General features: G+C 32.0%; 4 protein-coding genes and 1 pseudogene across 8 annotated transcripts in view; 3 read left to right on the top strand and 2 right to left on the bottom strand.

The window, feature by feature from the left end:
- Nucleotides 1–2,628, bottom strand: part of LOC111505473 (ral GTPase-activating protein subunit beta) — a 32,824-nt gene extending 30,196 nt beyond the window's left edge. For 2 of the 5 annotated variants that reach the window (XM_074183351.1, XM_074183353.1), the window contains exons 1-6: nt 2,457–2,628; nt 2,199–2,402; nt 1,925–2,144; nt 1,787–1,813; nt 750–964; nt 85–268 (exon numbers count right to left, since the gene is read on the bottom strand). In XM_074183351.1, the coding sequence (XP_074039452.1) occupies nt 85–268; nt 750–964; nt 1,787–1,813; nt 1,925–2,144; nt 2,199–2,402; nt 2,457–2,492 (886 nt within the window). In that variant the 5' untranslated portion in view covers nt 2,493–2,628. The remainder of the gene's footprint in view (nt 1–84; nt 269–749; nt 965–1,786; nt 1,814–1,924; nt 2,145–2,198; nt 2,403–2,456) is intronic. The other 3 variants (XM_074183352.1, XM_074183354.1, XM_023160292.2) reach the window with 2 other exon arrangements.
- Nucleotides 2,629–3,662: 1,034 nt separating this feature from the next.
- Nucleotides 3,663–6,150, top strand: LOC111505738 (aldehyde dehydrogenase, dimeric NADP-preferring pseudogene; annotated as a pseudogene).
- An 831-nt stretch (nt 6,151–6,981) lies between these two features.
- On the top strand, nt 6,982–8,463 carry LOC111505467 (uncharacterized). The gene has a single exon (XM_023160280.2). The coding sequence runs from the start codon at nt 7,042–7,044 to the stop codon at nt 8,329–8,331; it is 1,290 nt and encodes a 429-aa protein (XP_023016048.1). The 5' UTR covers nt 6,982–7,041; the 3' UTR covers nt 8,332–8,463.
- Nucleotides 8,464–9,179: 716 nt separating this feature from the next.
- LOC111505447 (coiled-coil domain-containing protein 22 homolog) lies at nt 9,180–13,237 on the bottom strand. The gene is made up of 6 exons (XM_023160257.2): nt 13,079–13,237; nt 12,508–13,007; nt 11,207–11,565; nt 10,721–11,094; nt 9,824–9,989; nt 9,180–9,765 (listed from the first exon to the last, which is right to left on the bottom strand). The coding sequence occupies exons 1-6, from the start codon at nt 13,126–13,128 to the stop codon at nt 9,511–9,513; spliced, it is 1,704 nt and encodes a 567-aa protein (XP_023016025.1). The 5' UTR covers nt 13,129–13,237; the 3' UTR covers nt 9,180–9,510.
- A 900-nt stretch (nt 13,238–14,137) lies between these two features.
- On the top strand, nt 14,138–17,364 carry LOC111505456 (transcription factor IIIA). Its single transcript, XM_023160269.2, has 5 exons — nt 14,138–14,439; nt 14,685–14,959; nt 15,615–15,769; nt 15,826–16,058; nt 16,761–17,364. The coding sequence occupies exons 1-5, from the start codon at nt 14,317–14,319 to the stop codon at nt 17,217–17,219; spliced, it is 1,245 nt and encodes a 414-aa protein (XP_023016037.1). The 5' UTR covers nt 14,138–14,316; the 3' UTR covers nt 17,220–17,364.
- Nucleotides 17,365–18,262: the final 898 nt, after the last annotated feature.

Genomic DNA, 18,262 nt, shown 5'->3' with positions numbered 1-18,262 from the left:
AAATGAAAAGTGATGAATGAGTACCATATTGATTAATATATAAAATCAAAACTGAATAACTGACTTTTGCAACATTGTAATCACCTATTTTTAATTCTGGAAAAGAACCACCATACATAAACACCAGAACCTTGGATGTTAGGGCCAGATTAACACGATTCCACTGTTCAATGAGAGCTACTCTATGCCTCCAATTCATACAGGATTCTCGTAAAGTTTTCCATAAAGGAGGGGTTGGAAAGCATTGAGCACAAGCAATCAGCCAAATCTAGAATATAGTTCCATAACCTTAGATTGTCTTGACTTGAATATTACTTTGTAACACAAAATATAATAGAATTTCTCTTCAACTTCAGTTCAAAATTTTCAAGAATTTCGCAGATCTTACTTATAGTAATAATGATAATAAAACTGGTGTTCAGCGTTTTGAGACCATTGTCTGTTGGAATTTCTTGTTGAAGTTTCGCCGTTGCAAGTGACTGTCAACTTCAGAGGTTTGTGTTATCACTGCCAAGATTGGAGATATTCTGTAGAGAGAGGGGTATCTCCACTCTTGAAAGAGATAACACAGATATTTGAAGACGCCAACCACTGACACCGTAGAAAACGACCATTGCAATGACAGCCAAAAGCCTGAAACACTAAACAGTTTCAAAAGATGGCCACGAAATTCAAGAACTCAATAATAATAATAATAAGTTGAACTTACCAAAGAATTATTTTTTCAAATACTTGATTCAAAATCTTACCTCAAAAAGAACACTAAGTACCCTTTCACATAATTGATCAGCCACATCATCTTTGACACTAGGTGGAGACAACAAAGTATCATTAATTGCTAGAAGAAACAGTAATAGTGCTTCCCAGGTTTCTCTTTCCAATAATTTGGACTCGTGAGATATTTGTTGTAGAGTTCTCAAAACTCTATGACAGAATACGGCCTGTCTGTGAATTGTATCGAACCCTGAAAAAGTGAAATTTTAGTTTTTTTATGAAAAAATTTGTAAAGTTATATTTATACATATGCCAAACAGAAAGAATAACACAAAAGCAGTTTCAGCCTGTGATTTGAGCATTATTATTTAAATATTGTCAATCAGTAAATTTTCACCAGTATATGGAAAAAGTGAATCTTTCAGAAAAATGACTTGAAAAATAATAGATAAATAATTTTACAAAAAGAAATTAATTCCGTAAAATCTCTACAAATTACAGATATAGGCAATTGACAGACGAAACTAATAAATGAAATCATAATTAATTATTTTTTTCAATACAATAGAATGGATTTGTCAAAACAACATGTTATTATGTTTTTTAGTGAAAATAGACATTATAAATGAAGTCAAAAAATGCTACATAATATTTAATCAATATGGCATATTACACAAATTAGTGAAAGTACAGGAATGTAGAAGTTTTTAGTAATTCTTCAATTAACTTTCAAACACCTTTTCATCACTTGAATAGGAATTTCAAGTGATTCCTACTACAATTTCAGGAAAATCTAACTACCTTTATAGTCAATTCAGTAATTAACAGTTGATAGCATTTTAAAAAATCAAGTGGTATTTTTAGAAAATATGCTACAAAAGAGAAATGAATAGGCCTGCTTGTAAATATCTCATTATATTTTTACTTATGCTGATACAGGTATAATTTTAATAGGAATTACAAGGCGAATTCAGACATTGGGATCATCCATAATCAATAACCTTCTGATATACAAAAATCTAGTGACTGACAATTAAAAACAAGCATTTAATAAAGTGATACAATATCCTACCTAAATCCTGATAAAGAAAGGGCCAGTCTTGAAAAAAGACAATTGGTTAATGAAATACATCTGTTAATTGTGTAAAATAACTTGAAAAGTGCAACTGTAGATACAAAAAACAACTACAAATACATAAATAAATGATACCTTCTCCTTTACGTGGAACAAAGAGATAATGTAAATGACCAATGATTTTTCTAGCATAGATATTTGGATCATCTAAAATTGGTTGAGGAACACATAATTTAGGATTTGGTAAGAGACTAGTGAGCCATTCACAGTAGATATTAACACAGTCCTTTATAGCTTCATGTTCTGATAGAGGAAGTGAAAGGCCAAAACATATTACTTCCATACACCATTGCACCTAAAAATATTATGAAAAGATACTAGTTAACTACCTAGTTACTTGAATACTCACATCTTTATCAGTTGTTAAAGGACTTGGTTCGGGTGGATGTGTGATTCCCAAATTACTTGCAAGTTGATGTACCAGACCTAAAGTAATATCTTTACTAATAGGTAATCCAAATTTTTCTAATACACTGTTATCTTCTCCCCTTTGCTGTGAGGTCAAATTCAGGGATGTCCATTCTGAATACATCCCTTTACTTTCACTACTTTCCTGATAGATGATAACATTGAAATATACTTATGACTTTGAATGAATCTACCATACCTTTAAGTTCATACGATTAAAAAGCCCCAAATTCATATGCAAGCCTTTGGTTCCAATCTAATCGATAATCTAATTTTTTCAATAAATGGAAATGTACATCATTTACATTCTATACCATTTGTAACCTCAAACCCCATCATTTTGAAAACACACAAAATGTCAAATCAAAAACGTCAAAACATCCTATTCAAAAATTGTAGATATATGTAGATTCCCCTAGTGTCAATTTTATTTTCAGACATCTGAAGACAAACATCCGTCTTAGGTTGTGAGCTTATTGATGTAGGATATTATTCTACAATGATTTTTCTTGATCGAAAACTATCACGTATGTTTGAGAATATTTCCTTCATTTGGAATATATCTCTTATACTTCGATGAAATCAATGATAAAATTGATTGAGAAACTGATGAAGTCTATTACTCTCATCCAAACGAAAGCTTGGCCCAACATCGTAAGTTCTTCAGGCTAGACTATGTTGGTTCAAAGAAATTACCGTTAAATTGGAAATATATTACAAATTTCAGATGAGCGTACTTGTTTTTCATTTGAAGACAGATAGGTATTCAAAGGGTCAAGTCTGTAAATAATCAGTTAAAGTGGTCCAAACTAAACAGTTGTCTCTAGCTAGACAGTCAGAGTTTCAAACACAGAACTCATGATTAAAAGTTTACCTTTATGAATTATATGGTGTCAAAATTTTATAGCTTTTAGGTTTATAACCTTCCACAATCTGAAAAAATTAAAGCTGAATCGATAGAGAATCTGTTGAAGTTTAGTAAAGGGCGAACTGAAAAGATCACCCCAAAAATTTACTGCGTAATATAAACTAGTGATTAGTTCAATTAGTAACTTATTGTATTCATAAATTTTGACTAAAAATTTAATATTGATACCATTGTATATAGACTATACATTTTTTTAAAGAGTTGTACTATTTTAATGTTGGTGAAAATGCTATTTGAAATTCCATCAAAGGAACACTGCACGTAATCTACTTTTTGCCATGTTTATATTAATATTATTATATCCTATAAACGAACCCTGATATCCTTGTTATACAATATCTTAGCCGCTTTATTCTGAATCTGAATCACATTTTATCTACTATCAAAAGTGAATCAGTCAACTCGATATTTGAAAAATGTTAGTTCAAATAAATTATCTACTCCTTGCTGTAGATTTTTGTCTGAAATATTACTATAGTGTACTAGTTTTTGGAGCGTTGGAGCACAAGCTCACATTTGCGATTATCTCACTGGGCTATATTCATATGCCTTGCATTTAAGTTCAAAGATACTCGGACTATAACTGATTAGTATGTGAATCGCGGTCATAATACAGTAACTTTGTATTTCACTTCGAAGTGAGTAGCGCGAAGTATGACGGAACTACTAATATCCTGCATTCTTGAATGCCCTGAACTTCGGCCGAGGATTTTATTGATATCAAACAGGTTTTTAAAATATACGTATCATAATTTTGTGCGATGTTTTAGTTAATGGTCACCAATTTAACAGGTGGTGTGCCAGAAAATTGTTTCAATCAGTTGTTTGAATTCTATTGGAACACTAGCCAACATGTCTTTGGACAACAAAAACCCCACAACGTTGGTTCAACATCTCAAAAAGACATTTGCCAGTGGAAGAACCAGACCCATAAAATACAGAGTCCAGCAGCTGAAATGTTTAGAAAGGATGTTGAATGAAAATACAGAAGGGATCATTCAAGCCCTCTACGAAGACTTGCACAAATCCAGACTTGAGGCAATGTTCACAGAAATTTATGCTTCCTTATATGAAATCAAAAATGTTCTAATTCATATCAATGAGTGGGCGAAACCTGATGAATTCGAAAGTAGTGGATTGGATATATATGAATCAAGTTATGTCTTACGAGAACCTCATGGAGTTGTTCTGGTCATTGGGACTTGGAATTACCCTCTACTAACTACCTTTATGCCTTTTATTGGTGCAATTGGAGCAGGAAACTGTGTCGTTATGAAACCCTCTGACTTGGCACCCTCTATGTCAAAGTTTTTAAATAGTATTATTCCAAAGTACTTAGACATAGATTCTTATCAAGTCTACGAGGGGGGAGTTCCAGAAACAACAGAATTATTGAAAGAGAAATTTGATTATATTTTGTACACTGGGTCATCGATAGTTGGAAAAATTATCCACACTGCTGCTGCAAAGCATCTTACACCCATCACCCTTGAACTTGGAGGAAAATGCCCAGTTTATCTAGATAAGTCTGCAGATATTCGTACTTCAGCGAAAAGAATTCTCTGGGGCAAATGTATGAATGCTGGACAAACCTGCATATCTCCAGATTATGTTCTCTGCCCTAAAGAAATAGAAAAGGAATTTGTAGAAGTTTGTAGGAGTATCCTGGAAGAATTTTTCGGAAGAGATCCAAAGTGCTCCAAAGATTATGGGAGAATAGTGAATGATCGTCACGTTCAAAGATTGTCAAGTTTAATGCAAGGATGTAATGTTGTTATTGGGGGTGATGTCGACCTTACAGATAAATATATTGCCCCAACCATAGTAACAGATGTAAAATCTACGGACCCTATTATGCAAGAAGAAATTTTTGGTCCTATTCTACCAATCATCTCTGCGGAAACGGTTGATGATGCCATACAGTTCATAAAAAAAGGTGAGAAACCACTCGCCCTATATATTTTTTCTAATAAGAAAAGAGATGTAGAGAAAATTTTGTTGGAGACTTCCTCAGGTGGTGTTACTGTGAATGATACAATTGTACACTCGATTGTTTATAGTCTCCCTTTTGGTGGGATTGGTAATAGCGGACTAGGGAAGTATACTGGATTATATAGTTATGATACTTTTACTTACAAAAAAAATGTATTGTACAGAACTTTGGATTCTGATAGTTCTCCTTTACGAGCTAAAGGCAAAACTGTTTGCAATAAAATAATTTCAGTTCTACAATCAGGGATCTTCACACATTGTTTGTGTTTTGTGATTGGCATAGTGTTTTGTTGTTTACTATATATTTGATATTAAATCTGTTTAAAAAAACTTCTATCTGATTTTATGGTAAAAGTGTTTTGATAAGTCACGGATGGAAGAAATTGTCATCTATGACTTACTTTTGAATTTCAATCTCAAAATGGGCACGTGAGAAAAAAATGGATATCAGGTTTTTTTAGAGATACCCACTTCAGTTGTATATGAATATTACAAATGGCTTACAGCGAGGTCAATGTCTTTGAAGCCTTGACCTCAATTATTGTATAAAATGAAACTACTGAAAAAAGAAAGTGAACTTGTGCATTTACTGATATTCCGGTCTAAAAGTCTGATATATACCTAAATGAGCTGAAAAACTCAAAAATTTTGAAATCGATTCCAGCGATTCTTCTTATAAAAGCAAAAATATATGTAATCAGTTCTCAGATCACTTTAATACAAGGTGTTGAATTTTAAAAAATCACCCATGCTTAACATTTGCCTTTGTTATAAATTGGCAGGTTTTTAATAAATTAATGGATGTAGGTAGGAAAATCACAATGAAAAGAGAAATGAAACTTTCTATGTGGCAGGTTTTTCATGGACAGACAAAAATAACATTTAAAAACAATTTTTTGTTTCTCCACTACCTTATCAATGTATTACAAAGAATGAGAAACTTGGGAAAAATATCAATAATGAAAACTCATATCCACAAATTTCTATATATGATCCCGAAAAAAGCGCCCTATTCGAAGAAAACATTTTGCCCAATGAAATACTGAATTAGATGGAAATTAATTTTTCTTCAATTCGTACATTATACACAGTAATAATTGAAACATTATAGAAGGCACTACGAATGTACCAAATGTAAAATGTTCTTTACAGGAAAGTGAATTGTCAAAAGGTGCAACAACTTATCAGCAATACTTCCCAGACATTTATATTTCCACAAAATTCCCTTTCTCTTTACATTTTCCACACCAGAACAACGACTCATCGACGTTAACATTTTGCAAATGTAAAATGTCATCTCCTGATGATGCTAACATGGTGAGAACTCGCGCGTCGTGAAATGTACCCTGTAAGTTACAAAGGAAAAATTTAGGAACTAGTATAGTTATTATAGTAAGTAAGCTGTGGTTATACGTCAACTTAGTGAAACGAGCGTCGAGAAAAGTATTGCATTTCTGGTATGTGAGAACAGTGTTTGTATTGGATTCACTCTACACTAGAGGTGCCAGTTTTACACTATCCAACAACTGAGAACTCTCAGTTATAACTGTAAATTAGAGATGGGTCAGTATTTTAATATCACTATTACAAACGGTAATCTTTTAATACCGCGATTTCAAACGATTATTTCATAAACTGTCGCATCGCGCTCCGTAACCATTATGTAACCGTTACTTCGATTCCAAATAATCAGTTGGCAAGTGTTCTGTAATTGAACTGGGGTTCGGTTAGTTAATGGGCTAGGCTCAATCATTGTCTAAGGATTTAAATCTATAGACAATGGCTCAATTCAGCTAAAAGAGAAGATTTAGGTTATGTATTGATTTCTGACTGACGCTAGGTTAGGTTTAGGAATTGCCTAAAAATGTATAAAGCAATGCAAAGATTCGCGATAAATATTAATAATTTTACTAAACCTAACTCTGGTCTAAATTCCTTTCAACTCATAAGAACATTTCTATCACAAGCATATTACTGCCAAGAGGCTTGGGAGAAAAGATTGAACTCCCCGATCTTTCAAAAAATTAATTTGGATGAATTATATTATGAACTAGATCAAAGATTCCAGAAATCACGCCAGTTGAGTGCCGTCGACGTAGATATCTTCGCAAATGCTACAAATAGCGATGCGTTTATTGATGAATTACTAGATATAGTACATAAATTGAGGTTGACCGCAGATACAGGAAATACCCTGAATTCAACTGGACATGCTGTCATAAGGATCTTACTGCAATATAAAAAGCATGATGATCTTTTGAATGTTCTAGACGATAGGTTGAATTATGGATTATTCCTAGATTACTACACATCAAATATTTTGATGGATTCATATTGGAAATCCAATGACTTCACTTCTGGTGCAAGGGTGGCTAGTCAGCTGATGTTGCAGGAAGAATATGAACACCCTATCAGTCGCAGTTTATCATTACTGCATTGTTACAACTATTTATCAAAACCTGGGAAATGGCCAATTCCCACAGCTCCCGTGGAGCCTGAAGAAGAAATCAAAGTGAGAGTGAAGTACCTGAGGAACCCTTATAATGATGATCACTTCGATTTGAAAGAACCCGATAAAATTGTTGGAAAAACATTAGCTATGTTCTGTAAACAGAAAAAGGACTCATTGAATAAATCACTCGGTATTGTCGGATGGGCTCTATATAATAAAAATGAAAAGGTACTAGAGTGTGCTAAAGAGGTCCAAAATAATGGTACACTTTTATATAAGGAAGTTTTGGATTTAGTTCCAGATGAAAGCGACAGCAAGAATATCATTTCACAGTTGCCCTCAGAATCTGCTGATGTAGAAGAACTGTTGATATCAAATGTAAAAAAGGCAGTGGACACTATGTCAGAGAAAGACATAGCTGATCAGTGTGAGACATTCTCCAAGTGGGAAGCTGAAAGGATGAAAGCATTAGAAGAGCAAAAAGAAAGATTAACTATTGCCAAAAACATTAAAGATATAGAGGATCTCAAAACTGCCATGAAGGAAAAGGAGACAAAATTGTGGTTCTTCGAAAATGAGGAAAAAATTGAATTTGAAATAGAAGAAGCATTGGAAAAAATGATTGTTCCTAAAACAAAGAAGAAATCAAAAGTAGATGACGATTATATACCACCAGAAGTGCATTCTAGACAAAGTAACTAAAAGTGTATCCAACTTTTGATTTATTACTTGTAGTTTTCATTCAATAAAAGTAACTGTGACATGTAAGAGAACATATTGAAAAATGTAATTATTATTGAGTAAGTTTTTAAGTAAATGTGTTATTTAATTATATTCTCATTCATCACTCATAATCTTTTCAAGTATGTCAAATAAATCAATTCATTTGTAGGTATTATTCAAATTTTAATGAATTTAGATACTTTTATAGCACATTCAAAATTCAATTTCAACAAAGCAAATTTTTGATGCAGTCTTATTTCAATCTTACATAACACTGAATGAAATTTATTTTCTTGTTTCAAGAGAATAAATGAACTATTAAATAACAAATCAGGCTAATTAATGATTTATACCAAACTCAAAGTAAAATTGAAATCATGAATATAAACAAAACATAAAAAATAAACTCAAAATTTAGCTGTGGTAATTTTCCATTTTTTCAATCACCAATCATCTTATCAATAACATTGTTTTTTAAATAATAATTAATAAATAATTTTTCCTACTATAGCATTGTATATATGTTGGAACTTAAATATTTTTTAAAGGGTATCTTTGAATTAATATATTTATATCACTGTATGGAAATTGTAAATGAAAATATTCTGAATTTATCAATACTGTGCTTGTGTTAGTTCTAGTTTTATTGTTGTAAGTGAAATGAGACGAACATTTGATCGAAAAACAAATGCCTAATCAAGCATTTTTTAGACTTACTAAAAATCATTGACTAATTGATTTAATCACAATGAAGGAGTTTTCTAAGAACAACTTAAGTTCATTACATATATTCAGATACATAGTATTCTGTAACATAATACAATGAAAACAAATTATCAAGTATTTATTAACAAATTTATACATTCATCTATGGAATGAATGAGTTAATGTTTTGAAATGTGGACTAGTATGTCTTATTTTATTTAAGGAAAACCAGGGAACTCATTTTAGACTCCACATTATTAATATATGTTTACATTGAAGTGTTTGCATAATGACAACTTAACATTCAACACACTGCCGGCACACTGTGACAAAATCGACACGTTTTTGATGTAAAGAACTGAAGATGAGAATTTACAGGCAGGGTGGCACTAAAAAACAATAATCTAACATGGCTCATTTTACAAAATATGACAATTCTATATTCAGAAAACCTTATCCTTGTGAAACTTGAGAATTCTTTATCAACATTTCAGTTTCTCTCTGGATTTGGGTTAAATCAGAATACACCCTGTCGAGTTTTACACCAATTTCTTTAGATTTTTCAGATTCGATTTGCTCCTGCAAATTTCTAGATTCCCTTTCAGCAAGTCCTATATCAGTAACTGCTTTCAAAATATTACTACATTCATCTCTGAGGGCAGCCAAAAGTTTGTAAGCTTTCCGGGCTGTTTCATCATTCTTTGCATCCTGAAATATGGGGTGATTTAAAAAGTTGATATAATCAACGTTTACAAATAACACTTACAAAGAATATCAACTCATCTGATAAAGTAAATGATCTGTCCACTTGTCCGGTTAAATTGTTGATGTCTTTCTGGACAGTTCTGGTATCCTTCAGAATATGCTCGATTTCCACATTTTGTTTTCTGATGTTGCCTATTATTTCTAGGATTCGTCTTGTGTATGCTGATCTGAAAAATCATGAAAAAAGTTTTTAGTCTGGTATATAAAAGATATGAGGTACTTTATGGTGATTATATTGAAACTGAATTCGAATTTATTTAATCACATTTCAAATCGTCTTTTGCTTGTTTGATTTCTTTTTGACTGATTATTATATCATTAGGCTCAATGGGAAGCTATTGAATAATTAGTTGAGCAACAAACCTTTCTGTTACTCACCAGAACTGTAAATAGCTATCAAATGATTTATATATAATGCATATTAAACAGACTTGTCAAGTAAAAAGCTCTACAGTTATTGGAAATAATGGTTTTAATAAGTTGCAATGTGTGTATGATAACAACAATCTTTATTTTAGAGAAATACTTTACAATAAATTGATGGATGTAGCCGTTACTACGTGGAAGGAGATCATAATGAAGAAAAGAGAATGAAACTCTATGTTTTTACCACTTTCATTTGTAACTAACGTTACTGCAGTTTCGTTCTATAAGGATATAAGTTTGAAAATGTCCTAATAGGATGAAACTGCAGTAACGTTAGTTACAAATAAAAGTGGTAAAAAACATAGAAAGTTTCAATTCTCTTTCGAAGTTATTTATTCATTTAATATTCGTATGAAATACTTCAAAAATTCCTTGTCTTGTACCCATAATATTATTCATCTTGAAAATAGGAAATCATTAGAGAAATTATAAAAATGCAAGTTATGGATAACAAAAAATGTCATGCTTTCACCTGTTATTGGTTCTATTCAACTGTTTACACTTCTCGCTCAAACTCTGTTCTAAAACAGTTTTTTCATTCAAATCTTCAACAAGTTTTTTATATGTCTCTCTTGTACTGGTCAACTTTTGTTGATCTTCTTGAAATTTGGCCTCTTCACTAGTGAGAGAATTTTTTAATGAATTATACTCCTCCAACAGAGGAGTCTGAATTTCATTCCACTGTTTGGCAAGTTCTTCAAGTCGATCGTGAGCATTTTGGACTAAACTTTTCAGTTTAACCATATTTTCCTCTTTGTTTATTATAGCCAGAGTTTTCGTTTTCAGTTTTAATTTGGCTAAAGATTCTTTGAGTTTATTCTGTTTATCATTTTTTGTTGCAACAACCTGAATAAAAAATAAATTAATAAAAGTAAAACAGCTCCAGAGAAATATTTGGACCTATATCCTTCATAGCATTGAAAAAAATTGTGTTAAACATAATCAGTTACATACATACCTGTGATAATTGCAACTCATCCGCTTTTGCATTATCTTGCAAAGTTATATATTCAGATTTTACCCTTTCAATCTCATCTAGTAAAATCTTCAACTTTTTTTCACCATGGTTCTCATTTTCTCGAGTAGTAGTGATCTTTTTTTCCAAATCCAAAATCTTCTCAGGGGATTCTTTTCTCAGGATGATTTTTTCGATCGTATCAGGTAATTCAGTCGTCTGATTTTTCTTTTTAATCAACTCTACTAACCTAGAGTTTCGGGAAAATTCAATATCTTTGAATAATAAGGAGGGAATGAGATTTTTTGGGGAGCATTGTTTAGTTACATCCGGCAAATTGTGAACCCAGTATTGCTTCAGAACTGAAATAGTCTCAAATAGTAATTATTTAAAGGTGAATTTATGCACACTAAATAGCAAATTTCAAGTTATCTAGGGCCGAGTAGAAAAACTGCTGCAGTCGATACGAACAAAAAAATCATTTATGTATCTCAAACCCGTTTTCAACCACTGCTTCAACTAATGAAAATACCACTCCTACAATTTTGACTTAAAGCTTTCGGAACAATTTTCATCTCCAACATGGTCACTCCTACTGAAAAAGCAATAAGACTCCTTATTGCTAATATATATTGCAGTGAAATCAACTTCATTAAATAACCTTCAATTAAGATATGAAGTTTTCATCTTTGGTATCTAGTTTGACTTTCAACAACCGATATTTACCCCCTGAAATTGAAGGCATAATAAACTTGGCAATTCCATAAGGAATATTTGACCTCAAAACTTATAAAAAGAAAATGGAGAGCTATAGATTAATAACTCAACTGTTATTGGTAAGGTTTTTGGCAAAAGACATCTTAACAAAAATAGATATACTGACTCTGCTACATATGATTTTATCATTGAAGTCTCTGAGGCAATTGACAAGAACTTACAGATTTAGGTTGCTCATATATTTCTTCAAATAATTAAATTATATGAATCATGATATCCTGCTATGTAAATTGAAGTTATATATGAGTTATATGTATTACACAACCAGTTTCACTCAAATCATAGGTTAAATGTAATAATATTTCAGGTATGAGAACCTTTTATATTGGAATACCTTGAGGTCCAATTTCACAACTAGTGGCATGTATAGCGGCATGTTTTACTTAAATCAAATAATAGTGAATAACTTGTCAACTGACCGATCTACCTCTACCAACTTCAGTGGTAGTTTCACTTCTAAACTGTTAAGTTATTTGCTATTTGAGTGTGTATAAATTCACCAAAGACGCAGACTGATGGATAAGTACTTTCTCTTTCAATTTTTGAATTAGGTACCTCCAAACTCTGACTCATCAATGGGGAACTGTCTCCTGTACTAACAACAATGTACCCTCCTCTACACTCCCTAATGCCTTTGCTGACAAAACAAGATGGTACCCACATTTCTTCTAATGAGTTCTTAATATTTTCTTCAATACTCTGTATGAGTCTTGCAACATATCCAGTCTGTTCATTGGCAGTAGTTTTACTTGTGTCTCTAGGTAATCTTTCGATCAAAAACATTAAAACTCTTCTGATTTCTATTTCGTTGCAATAAAGAATGGTCTGATAACCCATATCTCCTCGAAAGCCGAGTTCTTTGATGTGATCAGATAAATTAGTAGCAACTTTTAATCTGGCACTCATCGAAGGTGGTAATTTCTTAGGGAAAATAGTATTCGGTGTTATTGCTTCAAGGCAAGATGATAAGGCTGACACAACCATATCTGCGTTAAACTCTCTCAAGCCTTTGATGTCTCCAAGTTCACTTAAAAAAATAAGATTTTTGGTTTGGAAATGTGAAAATACAGTTTCATTGTAATTTGTTATTCAAATTACCATTCCAAAGTTTTAAGAGATTCTATTATAATTTTATCAACTTCCTCCATTATTTCAAGTAAGTTACACTAGAAAAGTAACATATCTATAAAAATTACTAATTTTCATTATTTTTTATCAACAAATTAGTAATCGCTTTCGTTAAAAAAGCAGTGCAAAATAAGTGTACACGCTGTACAAAATTCTGTTCCGAAGTTCAAAAACTGGACTATAGAGACAGAAAGTATCAGTCTTGATTGCAAGTTCACAAATCAAAAGATTATTCACAATTCTAAACAAATTATTTCAATAGCCTGCATTTTCACAAGCGAGGTGGCATTTAATATCGTATGATTGACACTTTTCTGTCGTTAACGTTAAAATAAATAAATTTATATTTATTTTAAATTTAATTTGAGAGTAATAACAATTCTGACATGTGTTTTGACTAATATTTGATTTCGTATTCGAAAGATTCCGCCAAACCAGACGGAATTAAAAGTAGTAACGGGAAAATAAATCAAAGAGCATTAAAACGAGACTAAATAGTCTGATATCAGAAGTTGTGCAAGAAAACACAGTTTGTAGACGAGTTCATAAATCAAACAGAAAATTATTGATGGACTGATTCAACAAATAGAAATGCCCTAACGTTTCGAATGGACTAAAAGATGAATCCAATCAATCGGTGGACAAACTCATCGGTGAATTTATTAACAAGTCTTATGTAAGGGTCGATCGGGTATTATCGGCAACTCTGGCCAAGAAGGATAAACTTTCAAAAAACTCAAAAGTCAACCAACGTTTTTCAAATACAACTGACAACTAAAAAATATGTCTGATCCTAACGTTAATCTCGGAGCTAACCGATGATATTTTTTTCTGGCTCTCGTAAATACCGAGAGCAGAAGTAACTGTGACAACAGATCTTCATAATCGAACGCTTGCTGAACGGACGGAGCTAAGCGAGCGAACAGATTTGTATTAAACGAACACGTCTAACATCTCAACATCAAGGTGCTGACTTTACTTTCGTTTCTGTGTCTGCGTTCTGACAGTTGACAGTAGTGAAATTAGCAAGATTGAGGTTATGTCGATGGTAGCAAAGAGTACACTTACTGTCAGCCTGACAGGCTAACCTTAAAAACATTTGAATTGTTTTCAAGTTATCAGTTTTGTAATTTGTGGAATTATAGATGATGCTCTAGGTTTCTTCAATCTGGTATCTCATCTGAAACAGAATTTGAAGTTATAATGATATGGAATTGGAAATTAATAGTTATTGCAAACAAAACAAGTTCAAGTGTAATGTGGATAGTTGCATTGCTTCTTTCAGAAAGAAGTGTTATTTGGAAATTCATTTGAGAAAGCATAATAATGAGGTACACATATATCGTTTTATTTTTAGAAATGAATTATTATTCTTCCTATATTTTCGTCTGAAGGTTTATTTGACATAATGAAAAAAAATAGTTAATTCTTCATGATATCATAATAATCAATGAAATGATAGTTACATATGTACATGATAAAAAAGTATTTCTATTTGATATATTGAGAGTGTAGTCTGTAGATAGCCCCATCCAATCACTATCAAGACCATAATAAAACATTTTTAATATTACAGCGTCCTTTCATTTGTGATGTTCCCGATTGTCAGAAATCATATATAACTGCATGGCACTTAAAACGACACCAAGGTCAGGTGCATGAAAAGGCAGAAGAGATTATGTGTGATATAGAAGGATGTGGATTGGTGTTAAGCAACAAGTATAACTTGAAGAAACATAAATATCGCCAACACAATGAATCAAATTGTTGTTCAGTATGTTCTCAAAAATTCAACAAGAGGTGGCAGTTGAATGAACACTCTTTTTTACATACAGGAGAATCAAGATATAAGTAAGTAAACTCTTGTACATATGTTTTTAATCATTATTCAGCTAAACAAGTTTCCTATCTTTAAAGAAAAATATTCATTCACTTCGTTTGGTGTATGGTTATACTTGTAGATCCAAGATATTGAAAGTTTGTTGTACTGGGTCGTTGATATACATACATGATATACATGAGAATAATTCCTTATGGAATGACTTCTTTATATTTGATTCTCTAGAATGGCTCCAGTATATTTAGAAGACTATATGGTCTATAATCTGGACATTTATCACATTCAAGAGTTATTAACAAAATTTATATATGAACTACCGACAGAGTTCTATGAAATCTTCACTCTAAGAAGGATTTCACCAGTTTGGTAAACTCCAAAACAATAATACTCATTTTACTAAAAAATACTACCTGAATAGTGTTAATCTTGATTAAATTTTCTAATTATGAAAGTGTGATTTATTAAATGGAACTGGGCATCACTTGATGAAAATCTATACAAAAACTTGCTAATATAAATTCCATTAGTATTGTATAGCAAAACACATGTCACGGCTTGTAAACCATTCATAGTATTAGTAAGTTCTTAAAGTCCTCAGATTATTCTCTATTATAGTATTGAAATTAATTGTATATTTTATCTGAAATAAAGATGTTATACTTTCAGGTGTGCCATTTGCAACATTAGTTTTAACAAATTCCACTTATATAATAAACACAAGAGAACTCATAAAACCTATAGCTGTGATTGTGGTAAAGAATTTACTAGATGGACATTATTTATTGAACACAGACGAAGTTCCTGTACTATTGAAAAAATAGGTAAAGTATTATACTTTCCCATTTCAGATTCAGTTATATTGAATCATTGTTTTCAGAGCACAAATGTATCATTTGCCAGAAAGTCTTCACCACTAAAACTAATTTAAGACAACACACAATGAAGATTCACCTAGAGGAGAGTATGAGTCATAGATGTCATTACTTGGGTTGTTCAAGAGGATACAAATTCAAAAAGAATTTAATGTTTCATATTCGTACTTTCCATGAAAAAGACAACAATAAAATCAAGTGCATCAAACCTGGATGTGACACATATTTGAAAAATCAGGTAATTTTTAAAATGGAATTATAATTTTTTGTTCGTAGGAGCAGTCTGACGGAAGTATGTTTTTCTCTTTATGGATAACTATGCATATTCTTGGGGTCTCTCTGAGCTTCTGTCGTAAATTAACTTCCCTCTGATTTCTCCCTTTCCCACGATTTTTCGCCTGTAAACTCAGGGTTCTTATAAGACAGCAATATCAAACCCCCTCATAACCTTTGCAAAGACTGTCGAAGCGGCCCTGTTTGTTGTTGGTTTGCTTGTACATCAGTGTTGATTCTTTTTTCTACTGAGGTAGAACCACTTTTCCATTTCGGGGGAAAAATTATGTGACTGAGACATGTCCTTAACAGTGTTAACAGAGTTGAAGGTGGAAGCAGAAGTGCAGAGGTTGGCCTCCGCATAATATGAACCACATAATTAGTCAGTAAATCGTTGTATTCTTGAACTCACTAAAGTTTTACCAAGTAATTTCTTTCCATTCTCAAAACCTAAAAAATTATTGGTGTTATTAGGCTCAACAAAAGTTTAGCAACTTTGCAATGCGAAATGGTACGCTCCTCCAAATAAAACTCAGTTAAAACTCCAACCCCTTCTAACCCGAGTGCCACAGGGTAACAAACGGAACTATAATAATTGTGCATATCATTTGAAATTTTCAATAAACTGCAATTGTTTACATAGGTTTGAAATTTGTTTCATTTTCAGAGAAACTTGAAGAGACATATTGCCAATGTGCACAAAGAAGCATCTAAACCGAATACTAAAAAAGAAAGAAGGCCAAGGAAAGATAAGGGTGAACCAAAAAAATGTATGGCATCCATTTTATCTGGTGTTGATTTGACTGTAGCAGAAAACAAGAATATTATTAATAGATCTTCATACTCTGCAATATCTTCATCTGAGGAAACAGATTCAGAAAAGGGCAATATAACTAATTCAAAGAATTTGAACGAGGCAAAGAGGAAAGAAACGACTGACATTTCACAATCATCCTGTGAGGGTCAACAGAACAATGTAGAGTCAGTTGAAAATAATGATTTAGATATGGAAGATCCTCTTTTACAAATCTGTGGTAGAGTTATGACTAAGATTCAAGAATATCTGAATCAGACACCAGTACCTGCAGTGCAGGAATCATCAACATACTTTAAAATGCAAGCTTAAACTCATGAAGAATTGTGTGTAAATATTCATCTGATTTGTTTGTTTTTCTTCGGATCTTCCCATCAGACATGAAGCCAAATTTTAGTAACAAGAAAATATGTTGAAAATTTTCATTTATCTCATTAAAGAGTTGTTACATTACAAAGATTATTTTTTATTAATATTTTTGTTTTGTTCAAGTCATAACACAAAAATATTCAAACTACTATGTGAACACTTTAGTTACCGAAATCACCAGCTGGCGTTCCGTCAAAAAGTGTATGGTCAATTCCATGGCCAAATAAAATTGGGAACCCAGTTCTATTGTATACGATCTATTATATAATTTCGTTAGCTCCCAGATATGCCTAGAGAACTTCATCTCTTTATACAGGGTGTTCCTTAAACACATGCTAATATTTAAGGAGTTGATTCTTAGACCCATTTTAAGAAAAAACCTCCTATGGACGTATGTCCTAAATGCCTCAACTTTTGAGATACAGGGTGGCAAAGTTTTCAAAAATAATCAGTTTTTTAATAATAACTGAGATAATTTTGTAGACATCTTTGGCATATTTGGTACATATGTTCCATGCCTCAACGCGCATTTTCTGATGTACACAAATTTGTATTTTTTCAAACAGTGGCATCCCTACGGGTTTCGCATTGAATATTTTTGGGGAAAAAGTACTACGCCAATGCTATTTTTTCAAAATAAAATCATTTTTAAAATCCTCATTTATTTTTGAGAAAATTTGATCTGGTATTTCTTTGTCGGACGCATGATTTTCACTCAAAAAAAATAAAAATCGACAGAAAGCAAATTAAGAAATAAGATCAATTCTAAAATGAATGAGAATCTGAAAATTGCTTCATAACGCATTACCAATTCCCTAATAATATTTGAAAACATAATCTGCAAAAAAATAAATTTTTCACAAAAACGAGTTTTATTTTATTTTGTGACAGTAAGTCTAAACAAATAGCACAAATTTGTTAATTAGTAATAATACCAAAACTGATTATAAAAATTGTTGGAAGTGGCCACCTGCACTTAGTATGCA

Source organism: Leptinotarsa decemlineata, unplaced genomic scaffold (assembly GCF_025532065.1).
Source record: "Leptinotarsa decemlineata unplaced genomic scaffold, Ldec_3_MD MMD2_tig00026336_RagTag_RagTag, whole genome shotgun sequence".
Lineage (NCBI taxonomy): Eukaryota > Metazoa > Arthropoda > Insecta > Coleoptera > Chrysomelidae > Leptinotarsa > Leptinotarsa decemlineata.
The sequence above is the reverse complement of the archived record's forward strand: the minus strand, read 5'-3'. Positions and strand labels throughout refer to the sequence as shown.